Here is a 22,360-nt window from a genome sequence, read left to right as displayed (position 1 = left end):
TTGTATACACAAGTCTTAGGTAATTTACATCATCTTCCAGCCAAAAGGGCCAATGAACATTTTACAGCTTTTTTTCTGATAAGGGTTTGTCAACCAGAAGACTTATTTGTGTTGATCTTCCCAAGGTCTGGTGCCACTCTCAGAAAGCACTAAATAAAGTTACATTCTTACACAGCAAAGATATAACAACTTACAACAAGTAGAGGGTGTACAGTGATTTACAGCAAAAGAGAAGCAATTAACTCAAAAGTCTAGTGTTGCTAACATCAAAACTACTATGTATCTTTTTCTACATCCTGCTTACATTGAGTAACATCCTTCCAGGTGCCTAAAAGATAAAGAATATGGAGGTCTGGCAGCAATCCTTGAGTCAACAGTGAAAACCCGTCACCAATATGATTTTTAACTCTTCAAAAAAGGCTCTGTATCTTAAGATGCTTTCAAGCTTTGTGCCTCTCGCGGTTGGGGGGCTGTAAGCAATTCACAGGCTGTAAGAAGTCTGGGGAACCTGTTAGGCAAGCTAGAGAGCTATCAGAGGGGGTTTAACTGAAACATCCTTTTCAAATGCAGAAAACTAAAGCCCTGAATTGACTTTTTTCCAGAGAATATCAGAAGAGTGGAAAAGCAGGCAGATTCTTATTTTTTGGAGGGTGGATGCTCAGGAAATTCCAGGGGGAAAACCTGAGCTCTGATTAGCCTTACTATCAGAGCTCTTGCCGCATGACCTTGTCACGGGTGGAATTCCTCACGCTGGCTCCTGGCGCGTGCGCATGTCTGTGTGTGTGTGTGTGTGTGTGTGTGTGTGTATGCAATCAAATACTACTAAGCCATAAGAAACAATGAAATCTTGCCATCTACAACAACATGAATGGACCTGGAGGATATTATGTTAAGTGAAATAAGTCAAATGGAAAAAGACAAATATTGTATGATTTCACTCATGTGATTTCACTCACTAAATGAAATGAAATGGAACAAAAACAAACAGGTAGATACAGATTGGTAGTTACCAGGGGGAAGAGTAGTGGGGATAGGGCAAAATGGTTAAAGGGGGTCAAGTGCATAGGGATGGATGGAAACTAGACTTTGGTGGTGAGCCTGCTGTGGTGTGTACAAAAGTAGAATTATAATGTTATACGTGAGAAACTTACTGTTATAAACCAACGTTCAAATGGTTGTAAACCTCAAAAAAAACCCACCAAAAAACACTGTAATTTTCTGCTCTGTGCATCGTCTTCCCAGTTTTGCTTCTAGAGAAAACTGGCTTTTATCTTTTTTATTTTTCATTTCTTGAATGTGTATTTTGTATCTATAATAGTAAATGTATGCAGTTTTTTCCTTTGTTCTTTGGTGTAACAGCTTATGACGTGTCTATTTACTTTTTGCTCTGGTAGGTAAGATTTTGACTTACCTGTTCCCCTGTATTATTATGTAATATTTTTAGTTCTTCTGTTGACCATGTCTCTATTTCTTTGTTCCATAACTATGGACAATACCATTTGTCTCTGTAAGATGAATCTAAGAGTGTATTTATCCTCTCTTTTACCTCATTAGCTCCTTTTACCACTCAGCTTTTGAAACTTGTATGCTTATTTTAACATTTCTCAAAGGTGGTAATATTTATATTCTTTTCAGTAATCGTAATTAAGATTTCATACTTAATCTGTAGAATGATTTTCAAATCTGGAATTTTAATCAACTTCATCTGTAATATTAGTATCATTACGACTATAAATATTGTTCATTATGTCAGGTAATATTTGTATCATTATGACTGTGAATATTGTTCATTAAACAGGTAACAATTATATTTTGTTAAGTTTAATTGTGATGACTACTGTGACAATGTAAGTTTTTAAAAACGTTTTATTTTGTATTGTAGTTTAACAGCAGGAGGGCTTAGCCACACATACACATGTTATGACAATGTAGCTTTAATGGGATCTTTTTTCCTTATACTATACCAGTAAATCAAATTCATGCTGTGTGCTAGTTTGCTAAATATGTGGACCATACCTTTTGTGATAGACCATCTCCAAGATGGCCATATGCAATCCTTCTCTCCTGCTAGTTACATATTTGTTTATTCCCTTCCCAGGAATCGATTGGTCTGTGTGACCAGTAGCGTAAAGAAAAGTGGCGGTGTGTCATTTCTGAGGTTAGGTTATAAAAGCTGTGGCTTCTCTCTTGGGGATATTGTCTCTCTCTCTCTCTCATTACTTGCTCTGAGGGTTACCAGCTTTCATACTGTAAGGACACACACAGCCCACGATGAGGCCCACACCGATAGAAACAGAGCAGCCAACACCCAGCAGTCACGTGAAACCTGGTCCAGTCGCGTAGATGAATTTAGGTGCAGATTTCTCCGGTCCCAGTAGGCCTTTGAGATGACTGCAGCGCTGGCTGACAGCTTGACTGCAGCCTTATGAGAGACACTGAGCTGGAAACATCCTGCCTAGCCTCTTTGGATTTCTGACTATCAGAGGCTGTGTGAGATAGTAATGTTTGTTATTGTAGGCTACCAAGTTTTGGGATAATTTTTTACATTGCAATCAGTACTTAAATTTTTTTTTTTTTTACCTGGAAGTTTGAGTGCTGTTATGACAAAACCCAAAAATGTGGAGAGTGGCTTTGGAATGAGCCATGGGCTTTGAGGAGAGTGTGAGGGCCTACACTGTCTTGAGGAAGCTGTTTATAGAAGCCTTGTGGTCTTTGATAAGACTGCAGGTGAGGGCTTGCAGGAAAACGAGGTAAATGTTACTGGAACTTAGAGGAAGGGAGTGGGTCCTTTTGACATAGTTGTAGAAAGTTTAGCAACATGGTTGCGTACAGAGGTGTGGGAAGTAGGGACGGTACCAAGGGAAGAGGGTAGTGCTGCTGGGAGATTTCCAACCAAAGTGTTTAATAAGTTTGATGTGGTTTCTTCTTGGTAGAGGAAGGTTTGTTTTTGTGGTGGCTTAAGACAATAGAGCTTTATTTTATTTTATTTCTTTATAGTTTTGGAGGCCTGAAGTCTGAAATGAGTATTATTGGGCAGAAATCAAGGTGTTAGCAGAGCCTAGAGCTTCTAGGGAAGAACGCGTTCCTTGCCTCTTTCAGTTTCTGGTGACTGGGTGTGTTCCCTGACTTGTGCCAGCATCGCTTCAGCCTTCAAGGCCCTTATCTTCAAACCTCTGTCTGCTTCAGTACTCCACTGCCTTCTCTGTGTGAAATCTCTCTCTGCCCCTCTCTTATAAGACATCTGTGATGGCGTTAGTGCCCATCCTGATAATCCAGGGTAATCTCTGCCTCTCAAGGTCCTTAATCACATCTGCACACACTTCTTTGAATAAAGTATCATCTACAAGTTCCAGGAATTAGGACCTAGTATCATTGGGGCTGCCTTGAGACTATCACATATATTTGAGTTCCTCCTTTCCTCTATCTCTCCATCCCTCTCTTCCTTTCTTTCTTTCAAAACTTTAAAGACCATGAATATATTCTGCTCTTCTACAAAACTGCCCCTTAGATTTGGCATCCATAGATTCTTGCACAGACCAGTGTTTCCATCGTGGCTTTAGTTCAGTTCAGTTGCTCAGTTCTGTCCGACTCTGTGACTCCGTGGACTGTGCACACCCGGCCTCCCTGTCCATCACCAGCTCCCATCATGGCTTCATAATAATGATTTTCCGGTAGCACCGGTTCTACCTTAGTGGTTATCCTCCCTATCTCTTTACTTGTGTGTCTTTGTAACTGTTCTTCTGTTTACCTGAGTCTATGTTATCTATCTGTATAGCTGCATGTTTGTGTATTGTGTCTATTTGTGCATTTATCCATCTATCCATTATTTATTTGAACTCATATACCTAATTCCTCCCCTCCTCCAAAGTTCAGAATTCATTAGGCCTGCCTGGTAGCGCAGATGGTAAAGAATCTGTCTACAGTGCAGGAGATCTGGGTTCTATCCCTGGGTCGGAAAGATGCCCTGGAGAAGGGAATGCTGCAGTGTTCTTGCCTGGACAAGAATCCCATGGACAGAGGAACCTGCAAGGCTGCAGTCCATGGAGTCGCAGAGAGTCGGACACGACTGAGTGACTTTCATGTTCACTCTTTCTTTCAGGGTACCAGATGCCCAAATTGTTCTAGCTTTGACCAGTAGGGCCCCTGTACTTTGGCTTCTCTGTCCTTGAAACTTTTCACCATCAAGTGTTTTTGTGGTTGTTGTGTTTTTAAAGCACTTACTACTTTTAAGCATAACAAGACATTCAGTGCTCATCTGTGAGTTTATATGCTCCAGCCTTGGAATCAGCCATCTCTTCACAGAGCCCTGGTTGCTTTTTGTGGGGAATGTTTTTAGAAACTATGCTAGTTATCAATTTTTTGCATAAAATTAGCTCCAAATTCACCTCTTTTTTCCCCCCTTATTGGACCTACTTTTCCAACTGGCATGTATAAACTTAATCCGTCGAGGTGTTGGAGGGACCCTGTGGGAGATGGACTTCTGCTCCTGCGTGCTCTGTGTTGCCAGTGGCGTGGACGTGTGTGGGCTTCCCAGTGGTTCTCACCCTCTAGCAAGTTTTGTTGCTAGTTCCTGTCTAGGGCTCCCCTCTTTCTACCTGCGGCCTGCTGATACCACAGCAGAGTTTCCTGTTTGGCTGTCCAGCCTGCAGTTCTCAGCCCAGTACCTTTGGCCCTCCTGCTGCAGAGCAAGTGGCTGGGGCAGCCCAGCTGACTCTTAGCCAGTCTGCTGCAGCCGCTGTTTCCAGGAGCCCCGAATCCAGCCCTGGGGAGCAGGCCCCCTTGCTAGGACTGCCTTCGGTTCTTTTCCTCCATCCTAGGATATTCCTTACACTTCTCTTTTATTCCTTCTTAGTAGTTAATCCTGTGCAAATAGTTAATAATTCTTTATAAGACTTTCCCTCTTCAAACTGCCGTGTGGATTCCGCTTTTTGGCTGGACTCTGGCTGCCGCAGGGTCCTCTATCTGGGCAGTAGATAAGCTCACTCTCTGCGCGGTAGACAGGCTCACTGTAGCCTGTTCCAAGGCTCGCTCAGCTGCTGTAGTTGGGAAACAGTGCATTTATGTGCATACAGATTACAGTGCATATGTTGTACATACTTCCATTCATGTGCAAATCTGCGCATATAAGCCTTTGACTGTGTGGATCACAATAAACTGGAAAATTCTGAAAGAGATGGGAATACCTGACCTGCCTCTTGAGAAATCTGTATGCAGGTCAGGAAGCAACAGTTAGAACTGGACATGGAACAACAGACTGGTTCCAAATAGGAAAAGGAGTACGTCAAGGCTATATATTGTCACCCTGCTTATTTAACTTATATACAGAGTACATCATGAGAAACGCTGGACTGGAAGAATCACAAGCTGGAATCAAGATTGCCGGGAGAAATATCAATAACCTCAGATATGCAGATGACACCACCCTTATGGCAGAAAGTGAAGAGGAACTAAAAAGCCTCTTGATGAAAGTGAAAGAGGAGAGTGAAAAAGTTGGCTTAAAGCTCAACATTCAGAAAACGAAGATGATGGCATCTGGTCCCATCACTTCATGGGAAATAAATGGGGAAAGAGTGGAAACAGTGTCAGACTTTATTTTTTTGGGCTCCAAAATCACTGCAGATGGTGACTGCAGCCATGAAATTAAAAGACGCTTACTCCTTGGAAGGAAGGTTATGACCAACCTAGATAGCATATTCAAAAGCAGAGACGTTACTTTGCTGACTAAGGTCCGTCTAGTCAAGGCTATGGTTTTTCCTGTGGTCATGTATGGATGTGAGAGTTGGACTGTGAAGAAGGCTGAGCGCCGAAGAATTGATGCTTTTGAACTGTGGTGTTGGAGAAGACTCTTGAGGGTCCCTTGAACTGCAAGGAGATCCAACCAGTCCATTCTGAAGGAGATCAACCCTGGAATTTCTTTGGAAGGACTGATGTTGAAGCTGAAACTCCAGTACTTTGGCCACCTCATGAGAAGAGTTGACTCATTGGAAAAGACTCTGTTGCTGGGAGGGATTGAAGGCAGGAGGAGAAGGGGACGACCGAGGATGAGATGGCTGGATGTCATCACGGACTTGATGGACGTGAATCTGAGTGAACTCCGGGAGATGGTGATGAACAGGGAGGTCTGTCGTGCTGCGATTCATGGGGTTGCAAAGAGTCGGACACGACTGAGCGACTGAACTGAACTGAACACCTGCTGCTGCTGGCTAAGTCACTTCAGTCATGTCCGACTCTGTGTGACCCCATAGATGGCAGCCCACCAGGCTTCCCCGTCCCTGGGGTTCTCCAGGCAAGAACACTGGAGTGGGTTGCCATTTCCTTCTCCAGTGCATGAAAGTGAAAAGTGAAGGGAAGTCGCTCAGTCGTGTCCGACTCTTCGCGACCTCATGGACTGCAGCCCACCAGGCTCCTCTGTCCATGGGATTTTCCAGGCAAGAGTACTGGAGTGGGGTGCCATCACCTTCTCCAATATACATATACACCTACATGTGCTTATTTCAGAGTTGTTTATGATAGCTTTTGCCAAACAAATTTTTATATGTTCAGTTTTATTCCTGAATGCTCCTCCACTAACCTCCTTGCCAAGATTTTATGGTTTTGGTCCTGATGAGAAAGGTCATCCCATACCTACATTTGCTTGTAAGATGATTTTTATAGCTTAAAAAATTCTTTTTAATATCTGTGTGGAATTTCTGTTTGAATGGGATGTCCGATGATGCTCCATTTTAGTTTTCTTTCAGATAGTTAGATATCTGTTGTCAGATCACTTATTCAATAATTTGTATTTTTCCTAATGAAATCTTAGTTATACTTTTCATATACATTGCCATTAATTAAGGGTTTTTTCTTTTGTGGCATTTATTTGTCTATTCTTACATTAATTCTTGTTTCTATACCATGTTGATTTTTGTATAATGGCTTTATAGAGTATGTTCTGATGCTAGCTATATTTCTTATCAGCATTGGGGAAATGCTGCCTTGCAAGGTCGTCTTGGAAGTCCTGGGGCTCTTTCGTTGGTTCTTCTTGGTTCCAAGAAGCCATGCCAATTATCCGTTATCCATTTATTGCCTCTTAGCTTCAGGTCTGTTCCTTTTTTTTTTTTTTTTTGATTGGCCTCACTGTGGGGTTTGTGGGATTTAGTTCCCCCATTTTAGTTCCACTGGACCTCCAGGGAATTCCCTTCAGGTCCTTTCATTTCCTGTTCCACATGAATAGGCTGGACTCCTTAAGCGTTTCCCTTTACAGTGAGTATTGCAGTTAAGCTCCACTTAAACATATGCTTAACTGTAGGGGACACTGGTGGGGTGCTCTGGGAGGGTCAGGTCTCCTCTCCCTCTTTGCAGTCTGCTGTGGACTGTTTTTCTTCTTGCTTTTGCTGCGCTGTTGCCAGAAGCATCTGCCTCAGCCATACACCTGGAGACCAGGCTCGTGATGAGCTTGTAGCCGCAGTTAGTCCATGGCCATCTAGCTAAGCACTCCACGGTCTCCAGGCCTGTTGGAGAGTGGGCTTCACACACACTCTCTCTGTGTATCTGCCCCTCAGCTGCAGCCCGCTGGCACTCTGTACCCCTCCGACAGGACACTAGAGCTCAGGCCTCATTGCCCTGTAGGCGAGCAGATTCTTGATGCTCCCCCCTTCTGCATGCCAGTCTGACAGCTTCGGCCTGCCTTCTTACCTCAGAAAGTCATTTCCTGAGGCCTTGCTGACCCTGACAGCGTGTTCCCCAGGCCTTGCATGACCTTGCTTTATGCGTGGGCTCCCGGCACTGTGATTCTCTTGTTGCCCACCTGCCAGCCCTGTCCCTTCTGAAGTATGGAGGGGGTCTTTCCTGGTGACTGTGGACCAGTCCGTGGAGCCCAGCATATGTTTCCCAATCCAGTGGCTGTAACCATACCTTTTCCAAGAGGATCTGAGATCAAACCGTGGGGAGGGCTTCCCCCTTCCAAGTTTTTTTTTCCTTAGGTACCCTGGGGTATTCACTAGGATTTTCTTTTCACTTTAGAGTTTCTATTTTTCCATTGTCATGCTTAATAATTCTTTATGTTAAATTTTTCCTGTTCCAGTTGCTGTGCGATTTTGATCTCTTGACTGAACCCTGCTGTCTGTCTTTGACTTTAGAAGAGTTCTGGGTGACATGACGTTATCCTGGCTCTGTTGGCTCAGAGTTCTCGTGGCACAGGGATTTCTTCATTCTGGTTTGATTGCAGGATCACGGTATCCTGAGCTTCACACCTGCTTCCTCAGGGTGTTCAGCGGGTTTTCACAGCTCCTTGAGATTTGGGCGCAAGATGCAGAGAATCTTACATAGTATAGCAACATCAGTGGCATTTATGCCAGAATAAAGGGGTCATTGAAAGCTTCTTGCTACAATTCTTTAATTTTAATAAATGCTAAATATTAACAATTTATGATATATGCTGACATTTCAAAATATAAGTAATGGCAAGAAGTATCTTGGATGCATGATTAGAAAGATTAAAAAAACAATTGAGGGAAGTGGGCAACTGGTCACTCGCCATAGAACCATTAGTTCTGATGGTTCCATCCATTCATTACGTTCTTGTACTCAGCATTTGGGGATCCATGAACTCTTGTTATTGTAGGCTTGTTAGCCTCTGACTGCTTGCTTTTGGTCTTTGAGTCTAGACATCCCATTGGTTCTCCACATTTCTCTTGCTTTCTGTTCATAGTTACTGTCCAAACTCTATGGTTCCTTCCTTTTTTTCATGACACCTGTCCTGTTTAAGGTTGTCAAGTTGTAGCTGGCTACATGCCGTGAACGTAAGACTCTATTACTAGAGTCTTCTATGGTTAATTTCACCTTAACCCTTAATTATCTGGGGGTTTTATGAGCACATTTAATTCAAGAAACATTTTAGAGATGGGCACTGTTGTATACAGTGACTGGAGCCTCTGCTTTCTCAGAAATGTAGTCTCATAGTTGAAGCAAGCGTCGTGATCCAGAAGTGCTTTAGGATATGGCTTTCATCTGGTCAGGTTTTTAAGTCTTCTGATTCTCTACTTTTATTATGAAGGTGCAAATAATGTAAAAAATTGACTATTCTGAGGAGTTTTAAGAATCATACTTATAACGCCACAATAGCAGGTTTTGTTTTTGTATTCTGAAAGTAAAGAAACTTCTCTTGTATTATACCTGTCTTTTCCTCTGCCTTTCCTGAGCTGTGTTATTTAGAGACTGCTTTGTTCTTATATACAGATGTATCTTCAGCTTGTAGCACCATGCCTAACCATATATATACTTGAAAAATACAGAAATAATGAGTTAAGGTTTAAGAGCTGGACTAGTTACAGACAATGTTACCATTAAAAATCAGTCTCATGGCAGAAATTTAAAAGTTTGATTATAACTAGTATGGGGAAATAGATATAGGAAGAGTAGAAATTTGCATAGTTTGGGGAGGACAATTTGGAGTATACCTCTTCCTGTTTTTTAGTAAATTTTACTACATATCTATTCTCTTGTCTACAGGGAGATAATTATTGATTATTAGATATTTGGCTTCAGAATTCTCCTTTACACTCTTAAAAATTATTGAAGCTTGAAAAACTTGTTTATGTGGTTGTAGCTATTAAATATATTTATCACACTAGAAGTTTAAAAATACTTTTGTACTTAGTTAAAAATGTAATGTGAGTATTTTTATGAAAAATTAGTGTAGTATTAGTTTACTTAAATGAATCTTCAATGCCTGGATTAAAAGAAAAATACCTAATTCTCATATCTGCTTCTGGATCCAGTCTGTGGTGAAATGTGATGAAGTATACGGAGAAGGCAATGGCACCCTGCTCCAGTACTCTTGCCTGGAAAATCCCATGGATGGAGGAGTCTGGTAGGCTGCAGTCCATGGGGTCGCTAAGAGTTGGACATGACTGAGGGACTTCACTTTCACTTTTCACTTTCATGCATTGGAGAAGGAAATGGCAACCCACTCCAGTGTTCTTGCCTGGAGAATCCCAGGGACGGGGGAGCCTGGTGGGGTGCCATCTGTGGGGTCGCACAGAGTCGGACACGACTGAATCAACTTAGCAGCAGCAGCATATGAAGAAAATTTAGGGTCACACATATGATGTTGAGAAAGGGAGGAGTATTTTAACAGCTTTTCAGATGGTTGAGGATACACTTTGATACACTGAAGCTTGATAGTGGTAAATTTGTTCTTTTTTGTTACTGAAGTATAGCTGATTTACAGTATTATATTAGTTTTAGGTGTACAACATGGTGATTTGATATTTTTCTAGATTATACTGTATTTGAAGTTACTATAAAATGTTGGCTATATTTTTTGTGCTGTGCCTTGCATCCTGGTATCATATTTATTTCATGCCTAGTAGTTGGTACCTCTTAATCCTCTACCACTAATTGCCCCTCCCCTCACCCTTTTCTCTGTTGGTAACCACTAGTTTGTTCTTTGTATCTGTGAATCTGTTTCTGTTTTGTTATACTCATTTGTTTATTTTTTAGATTCTACAAATAAGTGAAAATATACAATGTTTGTCTTCCTCTGTCTGACTAATTTCAGTAAGCATACTCCCTTCTAGGAGGTCCATCTATGTTGTTCCATATGGTAAAATTTTATTCTTTTCTATGGCTGGGTAGACAGCAGTAATTTCTTAAAGGCTTAGTTACATTATGGAATCTGACACTGAATCAATGAACCTTTGGTCCTTTGTTGTATTAAAATCCATTTGTCTGTCTTAGATTTGAATGTATCTTTTACTTATGTGTAAGCTTATGACATGCATTGATCATTTGACAAGTATTGGTTCCCTGAGTTATGCAGATTTTGCAAATGTTGGCCATTTTCATTAAATAGACTCCGACAATGTTAACTATCACCACAGATCTCTAAAGGAAATTTTTTAAAGTATTAGGAAGCTGTTAAGCTTATAGTGAATTGACAGCTTGAATTTCATCACTGAAAATGATGCCATTGGTTGTTTTCTTTGAAGTGTTAGGCTCACTTTGTTTATTTTTGAGAAAATATCTGTGAGATATCCAAGTCATAGTAGTTTATATATTTTTTACCCACAGACTTTCAAAAAGAAATGGCCTCAAGTATTGAGGTTTAATAAAGTTAATTTTTATGCTTCATCACGGACATTGCTATGCAAAACTGGCATTAAAAAATTTAATATGAGTGGCAGTAAGGAATATGACGATTACTAATAAGTATAGTTTGGTGCCATTGTCTTGGTTCATGGCAAGAGGTCAGCGGCTTACTGCCACCGCTTTTAGATTGCCAGTGCGGATGTCCATGTGGTGAAGATTGCAGCTGCTGTCCTGGTATCATTATGGAAATGTTTTTGACCTTATTGATTCTTTGAACGCCCTTGGGGGACCCCCAGCAGTTTGTGGACTACACTTTGAGAACACATAACATATGTCTGGACACATATATGTGTATACAGATGAGTGTCCTTGCAGCACTTTCCCCCCTTTATTTATTGGAATATAGTTGCTTTAGTTTGGTTAGTTTCCGCTGTACAACAATGTGGGTCAGCCTTTTGTATCCATATGCCCCCTTCCTGGGTCTCCCTCCCCCTCCTGCAGCCCACCCCGTGGGTCATCACCGGAGCTCCCCGCTGGCTGGCTGTTTACCCGTGGTAGGTCATGTATGTCAGCGCTGCTCTCTGTTTCTCCCTCCCTCTCCTTCAACAGAAGAAAACTGAAGCTGAGTTTTCTCACTCTATGATTGTATGGATGTGCCACACAAACTTAGACAATTACAGATTCTGCAGCTATTTGTGGTACACTGATATGAAAACATGTCCAAGATTTATTTTTAAGATAAAGAAACAAATGTTGCATAGCAGTATGTTTAGTCAGATCCCATCTGTGTTTAAATAGACATTCATGTTTGTGTGAAGACGTACCTAATGTGTGCAGCCTGTGGTGACGTGGGTGGAGAGACATTTTTACTTTCTACCTTACACCTTCTGTATTGTGGAATTCAACTGTGCCCAAGTAGCTTGTGATCTTGTGCAAATTAAATGATCAGCTGTCACTGGGTGCAAGGGAATGGCTTCTGGATTGGTTGAGATTCTTAGCTATTATTGTCTGTTGCTAGTTGGTTATTTCCAACTTTTCTACACATCCTTATATATTAAAGAGTGAAAGTTTCTTATTAATCTTAGCAAGTAAGCAATTTATCTCTTTCAGTAACTGGTGCAGTCCATTTGTAATACTTATAGTTGCAGTGAACCCTGCAGGCAGCAGCTGTGGCTGTGTGCAGGGAAGTTTTAGTTAATCATCTGTCTTTTTAGCTAGTCTCACATTTTTAGTACATGAGCCTCAGCTGCAAAAGAGTCCTGTTTGTGATTTACAGAACCATCAGATCCGTAGTTACTATTCTAGTGTTTCAGGGGAAAGAACATGCCTTTTGGAATCAGATTTAGGCCCAAATCTCCTCTCCACTGTTTGCTAGTGATGTGATCTTGTACAAACTAACATCTGAGCCTGTGTTGTTATTGAGGAGTTAGGGATTATAGCTTCCTGTCCTGAGGATCATATTGGTAGCGTGTGTAGCTCAGTGCTTGGTGCACACCAGCTCCGTTAGCTCTCATCTGTCGCTCGGTCTGCCCTTCCCCTAACGCACCGCACTCTCCGTGTCTCCTCCGTCAGTGTTGCCCGGCTCCGCTGAGAAGCTTCCGGTTAGCCTTCCAGGGCTCTAGTTGTCTCTTCTAGGAAGTTCTCTGTTTTCTTTGGGGATAGTTGAGATGGTTGTTTTCCCCTCCTGGCTCTATGTCTCACCAGTCTGGCCCTTAATTCATTTTATTTTTCTCCAATTTTTTTAACTTGCAAAATTTACAGAAAAGCCTAAAGAATAATATAGTGAACAGTTGTGTACCTTTGGCTCAAGTTCACTAAAGAACATTTTGCCACATTTTCCTGTGTCTGTGTGTATCATTTTTTTCCTGAACCACTTGAGAATACATTGCAGATTTTGTGACATGTCATCCCTACTTCCATATTTCCCCTGTTACTCAAGAAATTTAATGCTGATGTTATACTGTTGTCAAATATGTAGTTAATATTCAGTTTTCTCTAATTATTCTAAAATTTTTTTTTAAAATCCAGGATTATATCTGTAGGTTTGTTTCTTTAGTCTATTCCTTATGCATTTTTTTGTCTTTTCATGACTTTAACGTTAAAAAAAATTATTATTTTGCTTTTGTTTTAAAAAATAACTATTTATTGGCTGTGCTGGGTCTTTGTTCTGACATTTTAAAGGAGTATTAGTTTGTAGGTTTCGCAATCTTGATCTTTTTTGAGATCATGAAAACCTGTTTTTTGTTTGTTTTGTTACATCTCTCCTCACACTGTGATTTCCTGTGAGGATGGGAAGAGCAGCTCCTGGCAGATGGAGGAAGGAACTGGCCGACACTCCCTATCTGTTCGACCTCGGTGTTTCTTACTAGGGTTGGCCTGGCATTCACAGCTAGGCTGTGGTGTTCTCCTGTTGCATATAAGCAGTTTCACAGAATAGGAGCATTAGACAAGGGCGCCCTGTGTCTTTGGAGCAAGAGTAAAACAAGACCACTCTGTCATCATGTCTGAACACAGACAAAAAGATGGACATTGTCAAGTCACAAAAATGATCAAGCTGCGCTTCATCCCGGCTACCATGGTGACTGCAGAGTTTCTTTTATAAATCACAGCCTTAGCCTCTCTTTATTCTTCTTGCTTCATAGTAAAATTTATTAAAACCATAGAATCGAAGAAGTAGATAGAATTAACAGAATCTTAGAATGGCTCCCACTTCCTGAAAGAGCAAACAAAGCCCCACTTCTTTGAATCTTTCCCCTAGCAGCCAAGAGAAACACTAATTCTGTAAGTCCTTTCTAACACCCTCTGAGTGAAACGCCCCAGGATTCTCCAGAGTATACATTCTCCTTAGTTGGAAGGAGTCTTAAATCTAACTTCTTTAACTAGAGGTACGTTCTTGGTGCTGTTGACTAGAGGGAATTCACACCTAAGAACTCGGCCTCTGTCTTTTTGCCTTGTGAATGAGTTTTTAATACAGTTAGGAATTAGCACCAAGCTTCTCTGGCTAGTTTCTTACTGGTCAAGGATAACCTTTAGTTTTGTTTAACTGGTTTTTGGTTACTGACAGTTGCATTTTAAAAAGGCTGTAAATCCTGCTTTCATGAGTTGTTCTTCATAATTAAAAAAAAAATAGAGACGATTTCAAAGATAGCTTAGAAATCAAAGAAAGTGAAAGTGAAAGTGAAGTCGTGTCTGACTCTTTGCAACCCCGTGGACTGTAGCGTACCAGGCTCCTCTGTCCATGGGCTTCCCTAGGCAAGAGTGCTGGAGTGGGTTGCCATTTCCTTCTCCAGGGGATCTTCCCAACCCAGGGATCGAACCCAGGTCTCCTGCATTGGAGGCAGACGCTTTAACCTCTGAGCCACCAGGGAAGCCCAGAAATCAAAGAGAGAGACTGTATTTTCAGTGCTTTACCAGCTTTGTGAGAAGGTTTTGGTTTAATTTTCTTTCTGCTGCTTTTAATAACAAACCATTGTGGAGTAATTTGGAGGTGATAGAGGTGACTTAAAGATAATATCTACACACTCACACACAAATAATATAGTACATAATGTGTAATACTGCATAATAAACCTCAGGAAAAATTTGTTTTACATTTTCTATCATAAATTACCTATACTTTTTCTATTCTTCACAAGAAAATAAAATTTCCATTCCTGTAAATGGAAATTTAAAGGCTGTAAGAGAAGCACCTGTTTATAATTTCTCATTGTTGTTGACTTTCAAGGGAGGTTATGATGATATTAAAAGATTAACAGTTTGAGAGTAGCCCCTAGGGCGTTGTCTCTCACTAGAATTACTGTTGAATCTTGCTACTTTTAAATTTAATTGTCAAATTAGGTGGCTTTGTTACATGTATTAGAGCCAGTAGTCAATGCATTAAAATTTATCTGCTTCTCTTTGTCTGTGCTACCAATACTGTTTTTTATTTTTGTTATTCTGAAATATCTTGGGAACAAAGAAGTGAACATGTTTGTTCTTTTATCATGTTTGTTCTGATGAGAGGATTTAGTGTAATTGAACCTTTTAATGCATTAGCCTTTAATTTTGGTTGTACTATGAAAAATGTTCTAATTCATCTCTGCTTGTCCAAGTTTAGTGGAATAGAAATGCATAGATCAATAGAAATAGAGCAGAAATGCACTTTTGACATGTTTATTCTACTTAGAAGTTGATATACTCACAACTTAAGCATTTAAATCTACTTTAATGGGGAGGTGAGGTGAGTCATTGATCACACTAGGATTAAAGCAGCCAAATTTTTATGTATTTGTTTCAACTAGTAAACTAGCATTTTTTAGGATGTCATCAAATATGGGGAAGTTTTTCATTTATATTTCTCAACAAATTATTAGTTCATTTAAAGATAATATCGGGTGGTCTTGTGGGTTGAAACATAATATAATGTGTGCATTTTCTGGATTTCTGTTCTAAGATTATAGATGCTCACACAATTACTACTATTGAATTTATAGGTACTGCAGTTTGCTTTTTTGTTTAAAGGATAAATATGCTGGACAATAATCCTAAGCACTGATGAATACTCAAATTCTTATTTAGGCAAAAGAAGGGATAATGGACATTTTTAGCTGTCATTTTAACCTGTTTGGCCAATGTGTTTTTTCCCCCAGGATTGAATATCTTAGGTTGTTTTCAGGACAGAGAATGTGTGCTACATGTTACAGTTCTCAGAAGTTTGTTTCCAGGTAATATTATTGATAGGTAAGCTAGCAGTGTCACATTAGATGTGTTTTTGTCATTGGAAGAATTTAATGTAGTTGTTGAGTGTGAACTGGAAACTAGTAGATTTAGCATAATGGATAATATTAGTTTTGGCTTCTCATGGCATATGCTCTGGATGTAGCTGTAGGCAAGGTGGCTCCAGAGTGATCAGGAATCCAAGCTCCTTCCTGCCTTGTTCTGTCTTGTTTTTAACCTCCCACATCCTAGTCCTTCCTGGAAGCGGAAAAGGAGACAGAAAAAAGAGGAGGAGGGGGAGAGTGTGTATAGGAGGGTGTGTAGCAGTTATCTCTTAAAGAGATTTCTGGTAAGCTGCAGAATAGATTTCATTTATATATTTTTGGCCAGAATTTAGTCCACATGTAACCTCAAGGTAAGCTGGAAATTATTGTCTATTCCCCACCCCCCGGGCTTCTCAGATAGCTCAGTGGTCAAGAACGGGCCTACCAATGCTGGAGACGTGGGTTTAATGTAGGAGACATGGGTTTAATCCCTGTGTCGGGAGGATCCCCTGAGAAGGAAATGGCAACCCACTCTAATGTTCTTGTCTGGAAGATTCTATGGACAGAGTTTCTAAGTTTTTATTATTTACTCATATAGTCAACAAAAATATATTAGCCCATTCTATATACTGGACAGTATAATGGTACTTGAAGATTTAAAGAAATCATGATTGGTTTATTAAGAGCTTTTTATGTGCTTGATGAGGAGGGCATGGCAACCCACTTCTTTGTTCTTGCCTAGAGAAACCCATGGACTGAGGAACCTGGCGGGCTATGGTCCATGGGGTTACAGAGTTGGACACGACTGAAGTGACTGTGCATGCGTGCATGTGCTTGGTATGGAATTATTCATTTTGAGTACCTTGTTCATTTTCTCCATTTTGTAAATTAGGATGTCATCAACCTAAATTTTATAATTACCAAGTGAGAGAGCAAGTAGTTTGAACCCAGGTCTATCTCTCAAACCATTTCTTTCAGTTGTCATTAAGTTAGGGTTAATGTTTCATTAGACTCGAGACACATTAAGCTGAGGCATTTAATTGTTCAGTTTCAAATTCTTGCCTTGGGTAGTATAACTAGGAGTCTTTCTCTCTTTTTTTTAAGGTTGACTAGCGTTTTTGTGATCATACTACCTTGCTTATTTACACTCCATAGACTTGTAAAAACCTGTTCATTTTCTATATAACTATTTCTATTGTTATATATATATATATATATACCCATTTCTATTGTTACATATGTATAACCATTTCTACTGTTATATATATACACACTCATTTCTGTTGTTATATATGTAGAGCCATTTCTATTCTATTTCTGTTTAAAAACCTGTTCACTTTCTGTTGTTAACCATGTTAAGGTGATGTCATGATTAAAATCAACAAGCTTGAACCTCAGTTATTTTCTACAAAGTCTAGTTATTATCTTAAGTTTGTCAGCTGGGAGATAGTGTAATCTTACATGTAAGTGCTGGTTTTAAAGTATGTTGGATTAGATGTGTGTGATGTTTCCTAGCTTAGAACATCTTTTTTTTTTTTTTTTTTGTAATTCTGTGGTCTCACAATAGAGCATTTTGAAACAAATTTCCCTATAAACAATAGGGAGAGTAGAGATTTGGCACAAATTTAGTTAGCATACCAAAATTTAATCATTAATTGTGTTTCTGAGTGAGTGGAAAACAGATGTGATATTTTAAAAAGTTGCTAAAAAACAGATTTCCTTACTTTATCGTTATATTAAGTACTTAGTAAGCTCCTGGAAGAAGTGTGGCAGGGTAAAAGTGACCTCTTTTCTCTTTGTACTCTCGGGTGTACAGTATTTAATGCTTTGACTAAAGCAACTGAGGGCTCTGTTTTAATCTGTCTATTTCTTTCCTCCCTTTCACTCATTTGCGGCTCTGTGATAACTGCTAAGAAGTTGATTTATTTCCAGTAAGTTTTGGTGCCTATAACTAAGAATCTCTTTATGCTTCTGTTTTCATTAACATTTTGCAAAGCCAGTCAAGTATGAGGTGTGTTACTTTTTGATTTTGTAGTTTTTTAACCTAAATTGCAGTTGGTATGATACTTGGCGTGTGACAAACACCAACCAGTGGTCTTACCTGAGAGTAGCGCAAAGTACTCAGATTTGAAAATGTCTTATCAGCACTCAAACTGTATATATCATTAAAAAAATTTCTATGAAATTACCTTTCGATCACCTTGTAAACCAGAGCTCACTGCGCTGTGCAGGTTCTCTGTTTTCTCACGAGCGTGCTTTGTGTACACTGACAGCATCGCACGTGGAAATTGGCTTGAAATCTTTTCGCTTCAAGCTGAGGTGTTTGACCCCACTGCCATGCAGATGTTCTCATAATTTCCTCTCTTCGACTCCTTTTATAAATCAAAAAGGAGTGGGAAAGGGAAAATGATATGAGTAATTGCAGTATTAAATTACTGTAGAAAACTATTTGAGTTCTTTATAATTCTCTTTTCAACTTCAGTTTCCAATTGCCAGCTTCTTAAATGGCAAGGTTTTTGTATTGACAGCCTTTAGATTATGACAGCACTATTTATTGGCTAGTTGCCACCTCTGCATCCTCTTCTGTGAGAAACGTTCCTTTCTTCCCTGGTGGGAGCACGAGTGATTCCAGTTACGGAGACTAGATTTGACTTCAGAAGACTGCATACTGATCTCAGCAAAGTGCTTTCTCATTGGGAAGCTCAGCTGTTGCAAACCAGCTTTGGTCTTTCTTTCCTTCAGTGTTGACTCTTGTTTAATTCTAGGGCGATTTGCTGAAACCGTTATTGAAGAGAGGAGACAGTGTGCTGAAGACCTGCTACAGTTCTCTGCCAACATTCCTGCCCTCTATCACAGCAAACAGCTTGAAGAGTTTTTCAAGGTTTGCTGTTCTTTCTGGAATATCTTGTATCTTATTAAATGTTTTTATTTTCTAATGTGTAGTAAAGCAAGATTTAAGTTTTTTTTAAAATTTTCTTCCCCAAACAAAATGTCATTTACTTTTAAATTTCATTATTTAGTAAAATAACTAGAAGTTAATAGTAAATAACAGTGTCTGGCATGTCTTCTGTTTCTCTTGTGAAAATGTGTACAGTTTGTGATTCACCGATTTAAGAAAATTGTTGCAGAGGGCTTAGAGATTATCTAATTCATCATAATTTAAATACTTTAAAACGTTTAAATATGAAACTCCAGTAGTTATCTTCACTTTTTGAAGTTTCTTTCAGTAATAGACTTCTTTTGGGGACAGAAACCACTGTAAGTCCATATTAAATTTGTTCTAATTAGACTAATTTGTGTAAAGATAGAACAAAAATAGTTCATGTACAACTTAAAAGAGGTAGTCTAGTACAAACTGTATCACCAGAGATCTTTGGATATTAGTGTTTTAAGTTTCTTGTCATGAGATGCCTTCATTCTGAGTTCATTATCATTTTTACTAATAATATTCTAGTTTATTATGTATTGAATTTTTGCTAGTTGTTGGTTAACATCAGTGTCTTTATTCAGTGTTAATGTCTTAATTTTTCTATTACATTTAGCTTTCTAGACTAAAGCTAGATGATTGTGCCGTAATTATTTTTTCCCTTCTTTAACTAAAAATCTACTCAGTTGTATAAATGTAATTTCTTAGAACATGTAGCCAGCAAGGTATATGAGGATCTTACAAAAGAATATTATCTATAGAAGGAATTTATTTTTTATGGTCTATTTTAGTTTGCTGAAGGAAGTTGGTCTTTTGAAAGACATTACAAACTTGTGATTTAGAAATAATAGTAGAAAAGTTTGTGGTAATAAGATTCTTGCTGATTGACTTTGTTGCTTAATTTTTCATTACTCTGCAAACTGGGTTGAGATGATGAATTGGCTTCTGCTTATGACCTAATGCAGATATTTAGGATAAAAGACCAAATCAAATTGATACAGTATTAGCTATTTGCTAAATATAGCTGTTTCTGTATAATCTATTCTTATAGAAAAAGACAGCATTATTAAGCAAGAAGAATATTGCTTTATAGAAATTATGAAAGGCAATCTTGCAAATTAACACATACCAAGGGCTAAGAAAAGAATATAGAGATCAGATCGTAGATTTTGAATAACTTAAATAAAAGCTGTTCATTCTGTTTCTTTTGGATCTGGGAACTCCTCATTGTAACTGTTGCTGAAAGACACTTATTTTTGGGTTGTGTGAAATGAGAAACAAAAGAAGAGGAAGGAAAAATTGGGCAGTTTAAGAAAAGTCAAGCTGGTCTTGGAAAATATCTTGGAAATATCCTAAGCAGTGTGTTTGGTGAGAGAGGTATACTGATTTAATATCATAACAGTGATGCTTAGTTTCTTAATGTAGAGATGAGTAAATATGGTCTTAGAAGGTTATTTAACTCCCAAGTAAGCAACAAAGCAAAACTCACCATGTTATCTTATCTGTCTCATACAACAGAGTTTTTTTTTTCACATATGTACATATTTTAAAATTATAGTTGATTTACAAGATTATGTAAGTTTCAGGTGTACAGTATAGTGATTCACAGTTTTAAAGGCTGTACCCTGTTAATAGTTACTGTACAATATTGGCTATATTCCCTGTGCTATGCAGTACCTCTTAAGGGGTACCTTTTAATCCCCTACTCCTATTTTGCTCTTCACCTTTTCCCTCTTCCCAATTGTAACCACTAGTTTCTCTGCGAGTCTGTTTCCTTTTTTTGTTTTATTCATTAGTTTCTTTTTTAGATTCCACATATAAGTGATATCAAACAGTATTTGTCTTTCTCTGACTGACGTTTTTTACCAAACATGACACCCTCTGAGCCCATGCATTGTTGTTGCAGATGGCAAAATTTCATTACTGGGGAATGTAAAATGGTAAAAATCACTTTGGAAAACAGTTTGGCAGTTTCTTAAAAACATAAACTTCTGTTGATCTGTGTGCCTGTTCTTTTACTAATACCATACTGTCTTGATTACTGTAGCTTTATAATAAGTTTTGAAATGAAGAAGTATAAGTTATCCCACTTTATTTGTATTTTTTCTGAGTTATTACAGCAGTTTTGATTCTTTTGAATTTTCATAAAATGTTTTAACATCCATGTGATGCACAAAAGTTTGTCCATGTGAGCACAAAATTCTGATGAAATTTTGATTGGAATTGTATTAAGTATACAGTTCAATTTGGGGAGAATTGTTATCTTACTATTATAATCTGTGAACATGAAATAACTCACCATTTATTTAGGTATTCTTTAATGTATCTCAGCACTGTTTATGATTTTCCTGTATAAGGTACTTCTTTTGCCAAATTTAATACAAAATATTTTATTCTTTTGATGCTATTATGAATGGAATTGTTCTTTCATTTAGCATTGTGCTTTAAGGGTTTATCCATGTTATAGCCAGTATCCATTAATTCTTTATTTTTAAATACTAATTATAATTTTCCTTTGTGTGGATCCATAGATATACCACATTTTGTTTATCTCTTCATCAAGTCGATGCACATGTGGGTTGTTGTCTCCTTTGACTACTATGAATGATGCTGTTGTGAATATTGGCATATAAGTTTCTGTGTGGACATTTTTTGTTTCTCTTAGGTATATACTTAGGAGTGGAATTGATATGGGAAGATTTTAAATTCTAATTCAGTTTATTTTCTTGCATAGGTCTATTCTGATTTTCTCTTTTTGCTTGATACTTGATACAGCTTGGTAACTTGTGTTTTACTAGGAGTTTTCATCTGAATCCTAAAATTTGTTCATACTGTTCACTTACAATGTTTCTAACTCCTATAGGAATGGTAGTGATGTCCTCTCTTTTCATTCATAATTTTGGTGATTTGTGTCTATTTTTTCTTGACCCATCTAGCTAACAGTATTTTTGTTGATCGTTTCAAAGGATGAACTTGGTTTCATTGATTTTTTTTTCCTCTGTATTTTTCTATTTCGTTTCACTGATCTGTGTTCTAAACTATATTTCCTTCCTTTTGCATGCTTTGGATTTAGTTTGATCTTTGTCTGATTCTTTAATTTCTTAAATTGGAAGCGTTAGTTATTGATTTGAGATGGTTTTTCTTGTCTGACATAGGCATTTACAGCTATAAATTTCCCTCTTAGCACTGTTTGAGCCTCATCTCATAAGTTTTTGCTTTATTTTCACTTTTATTCAGTTTAAAGTATTTTCTGATTCCTTTTATGATTTTTTCTGTTGATCCATTGGTTATTTGGAGGTATGTTCTTTAATTTCCAAATGTTTGGGTTTCTTAAAGTTTCGTCTGTTTCTGATGTCTAATTTTGTTTTCTTGCGGTTGTGATCAGAAAATATGCATTGTATGATTTCAGTCCTTTTAAATTTATTGAGACATGATTTATTCCCTAGCATGTGCTCTACCCTGGAGAATGTTACATGTTGACATATTCTGTTGTCAGAATATTATATTTATTAATACAGGTGGAGTAAATATTAATTCAAGTTAGTTGATAGTATTGTCTGCATTATCCTTGCTGATTTTCTGTCTAGTTGTTCTAGCAATTATTGAGATTGAGGTATTGAAGTCT

The 22,360-nt window shown here is 38.5% G+C and overlaps 1 protein-coding gene and 1 non-coding gene across 12 annotated transcripts in view; one reads left to right on the top strand and one right to left on the bottom strand.

Moving 5' to 3' along the window:
* RPS6KC1 (ribosomal protein S6 kinase C1) overlaps window positions 1-22,360 on the top strand; it is a 213,043-nt gene that overhangs the window by 34,162 nt on the left and 156,521 nt on the right. For 7 of the 11 annotated variants that reach the window (XM_042229216.1, XM_027956290.2, XM_042229215.1 and 4 more), the window contains one exon: window positions 18,575-18,690. The exons of 1 other annotated variant lie outside the window; for it this stretch is intronic. In XM_042229216.1, coding sequence (XP_042085150.1) covers window positions 18,575-18,690 — 116 coding nt within the window. Of the gene's footprint in view, window positions 1-9,758; window positions 9,851-18,574; window positions 18,691-22,360 lie in introns of all 11 variants that reach the window. 3 more of the 11 variants (XM_042229218.2, XM_060396703.1, XM_042229214.2) reach the window with 1 other exon arrangement.
* Window positions 14,367-14,438, bottom strand: TRNAW-CCA (transfer RNA tryptophan (anticodon CCA)). The gene has a single exon. It is a non-coding gene; the product is annotated as a tRNA-Trp (tRNA).

The sequence above is a fragment of the Ovis aries genome, chromosome 12 (assembly GCF_016772045.2).
Source record: "Ovis aries strain OAR_USU_Benz2616 breed Rambouillet chromosome 12, ARS-UI_Ramb_v3.0, whole genome shotgun sequence".
In the NCBI taxonomy this organism is placed as follows: Eukaryota; Metazoa; Chordata; class Mammalia; order Artiodactyla; family Bovidae; genus Ovis; species Ovis aries.
The sequence above is the reverse complement of the archived record's forward strand: the minus strand, read 5'-3'. Positions and strand labels throughout refer to the sequence as shown.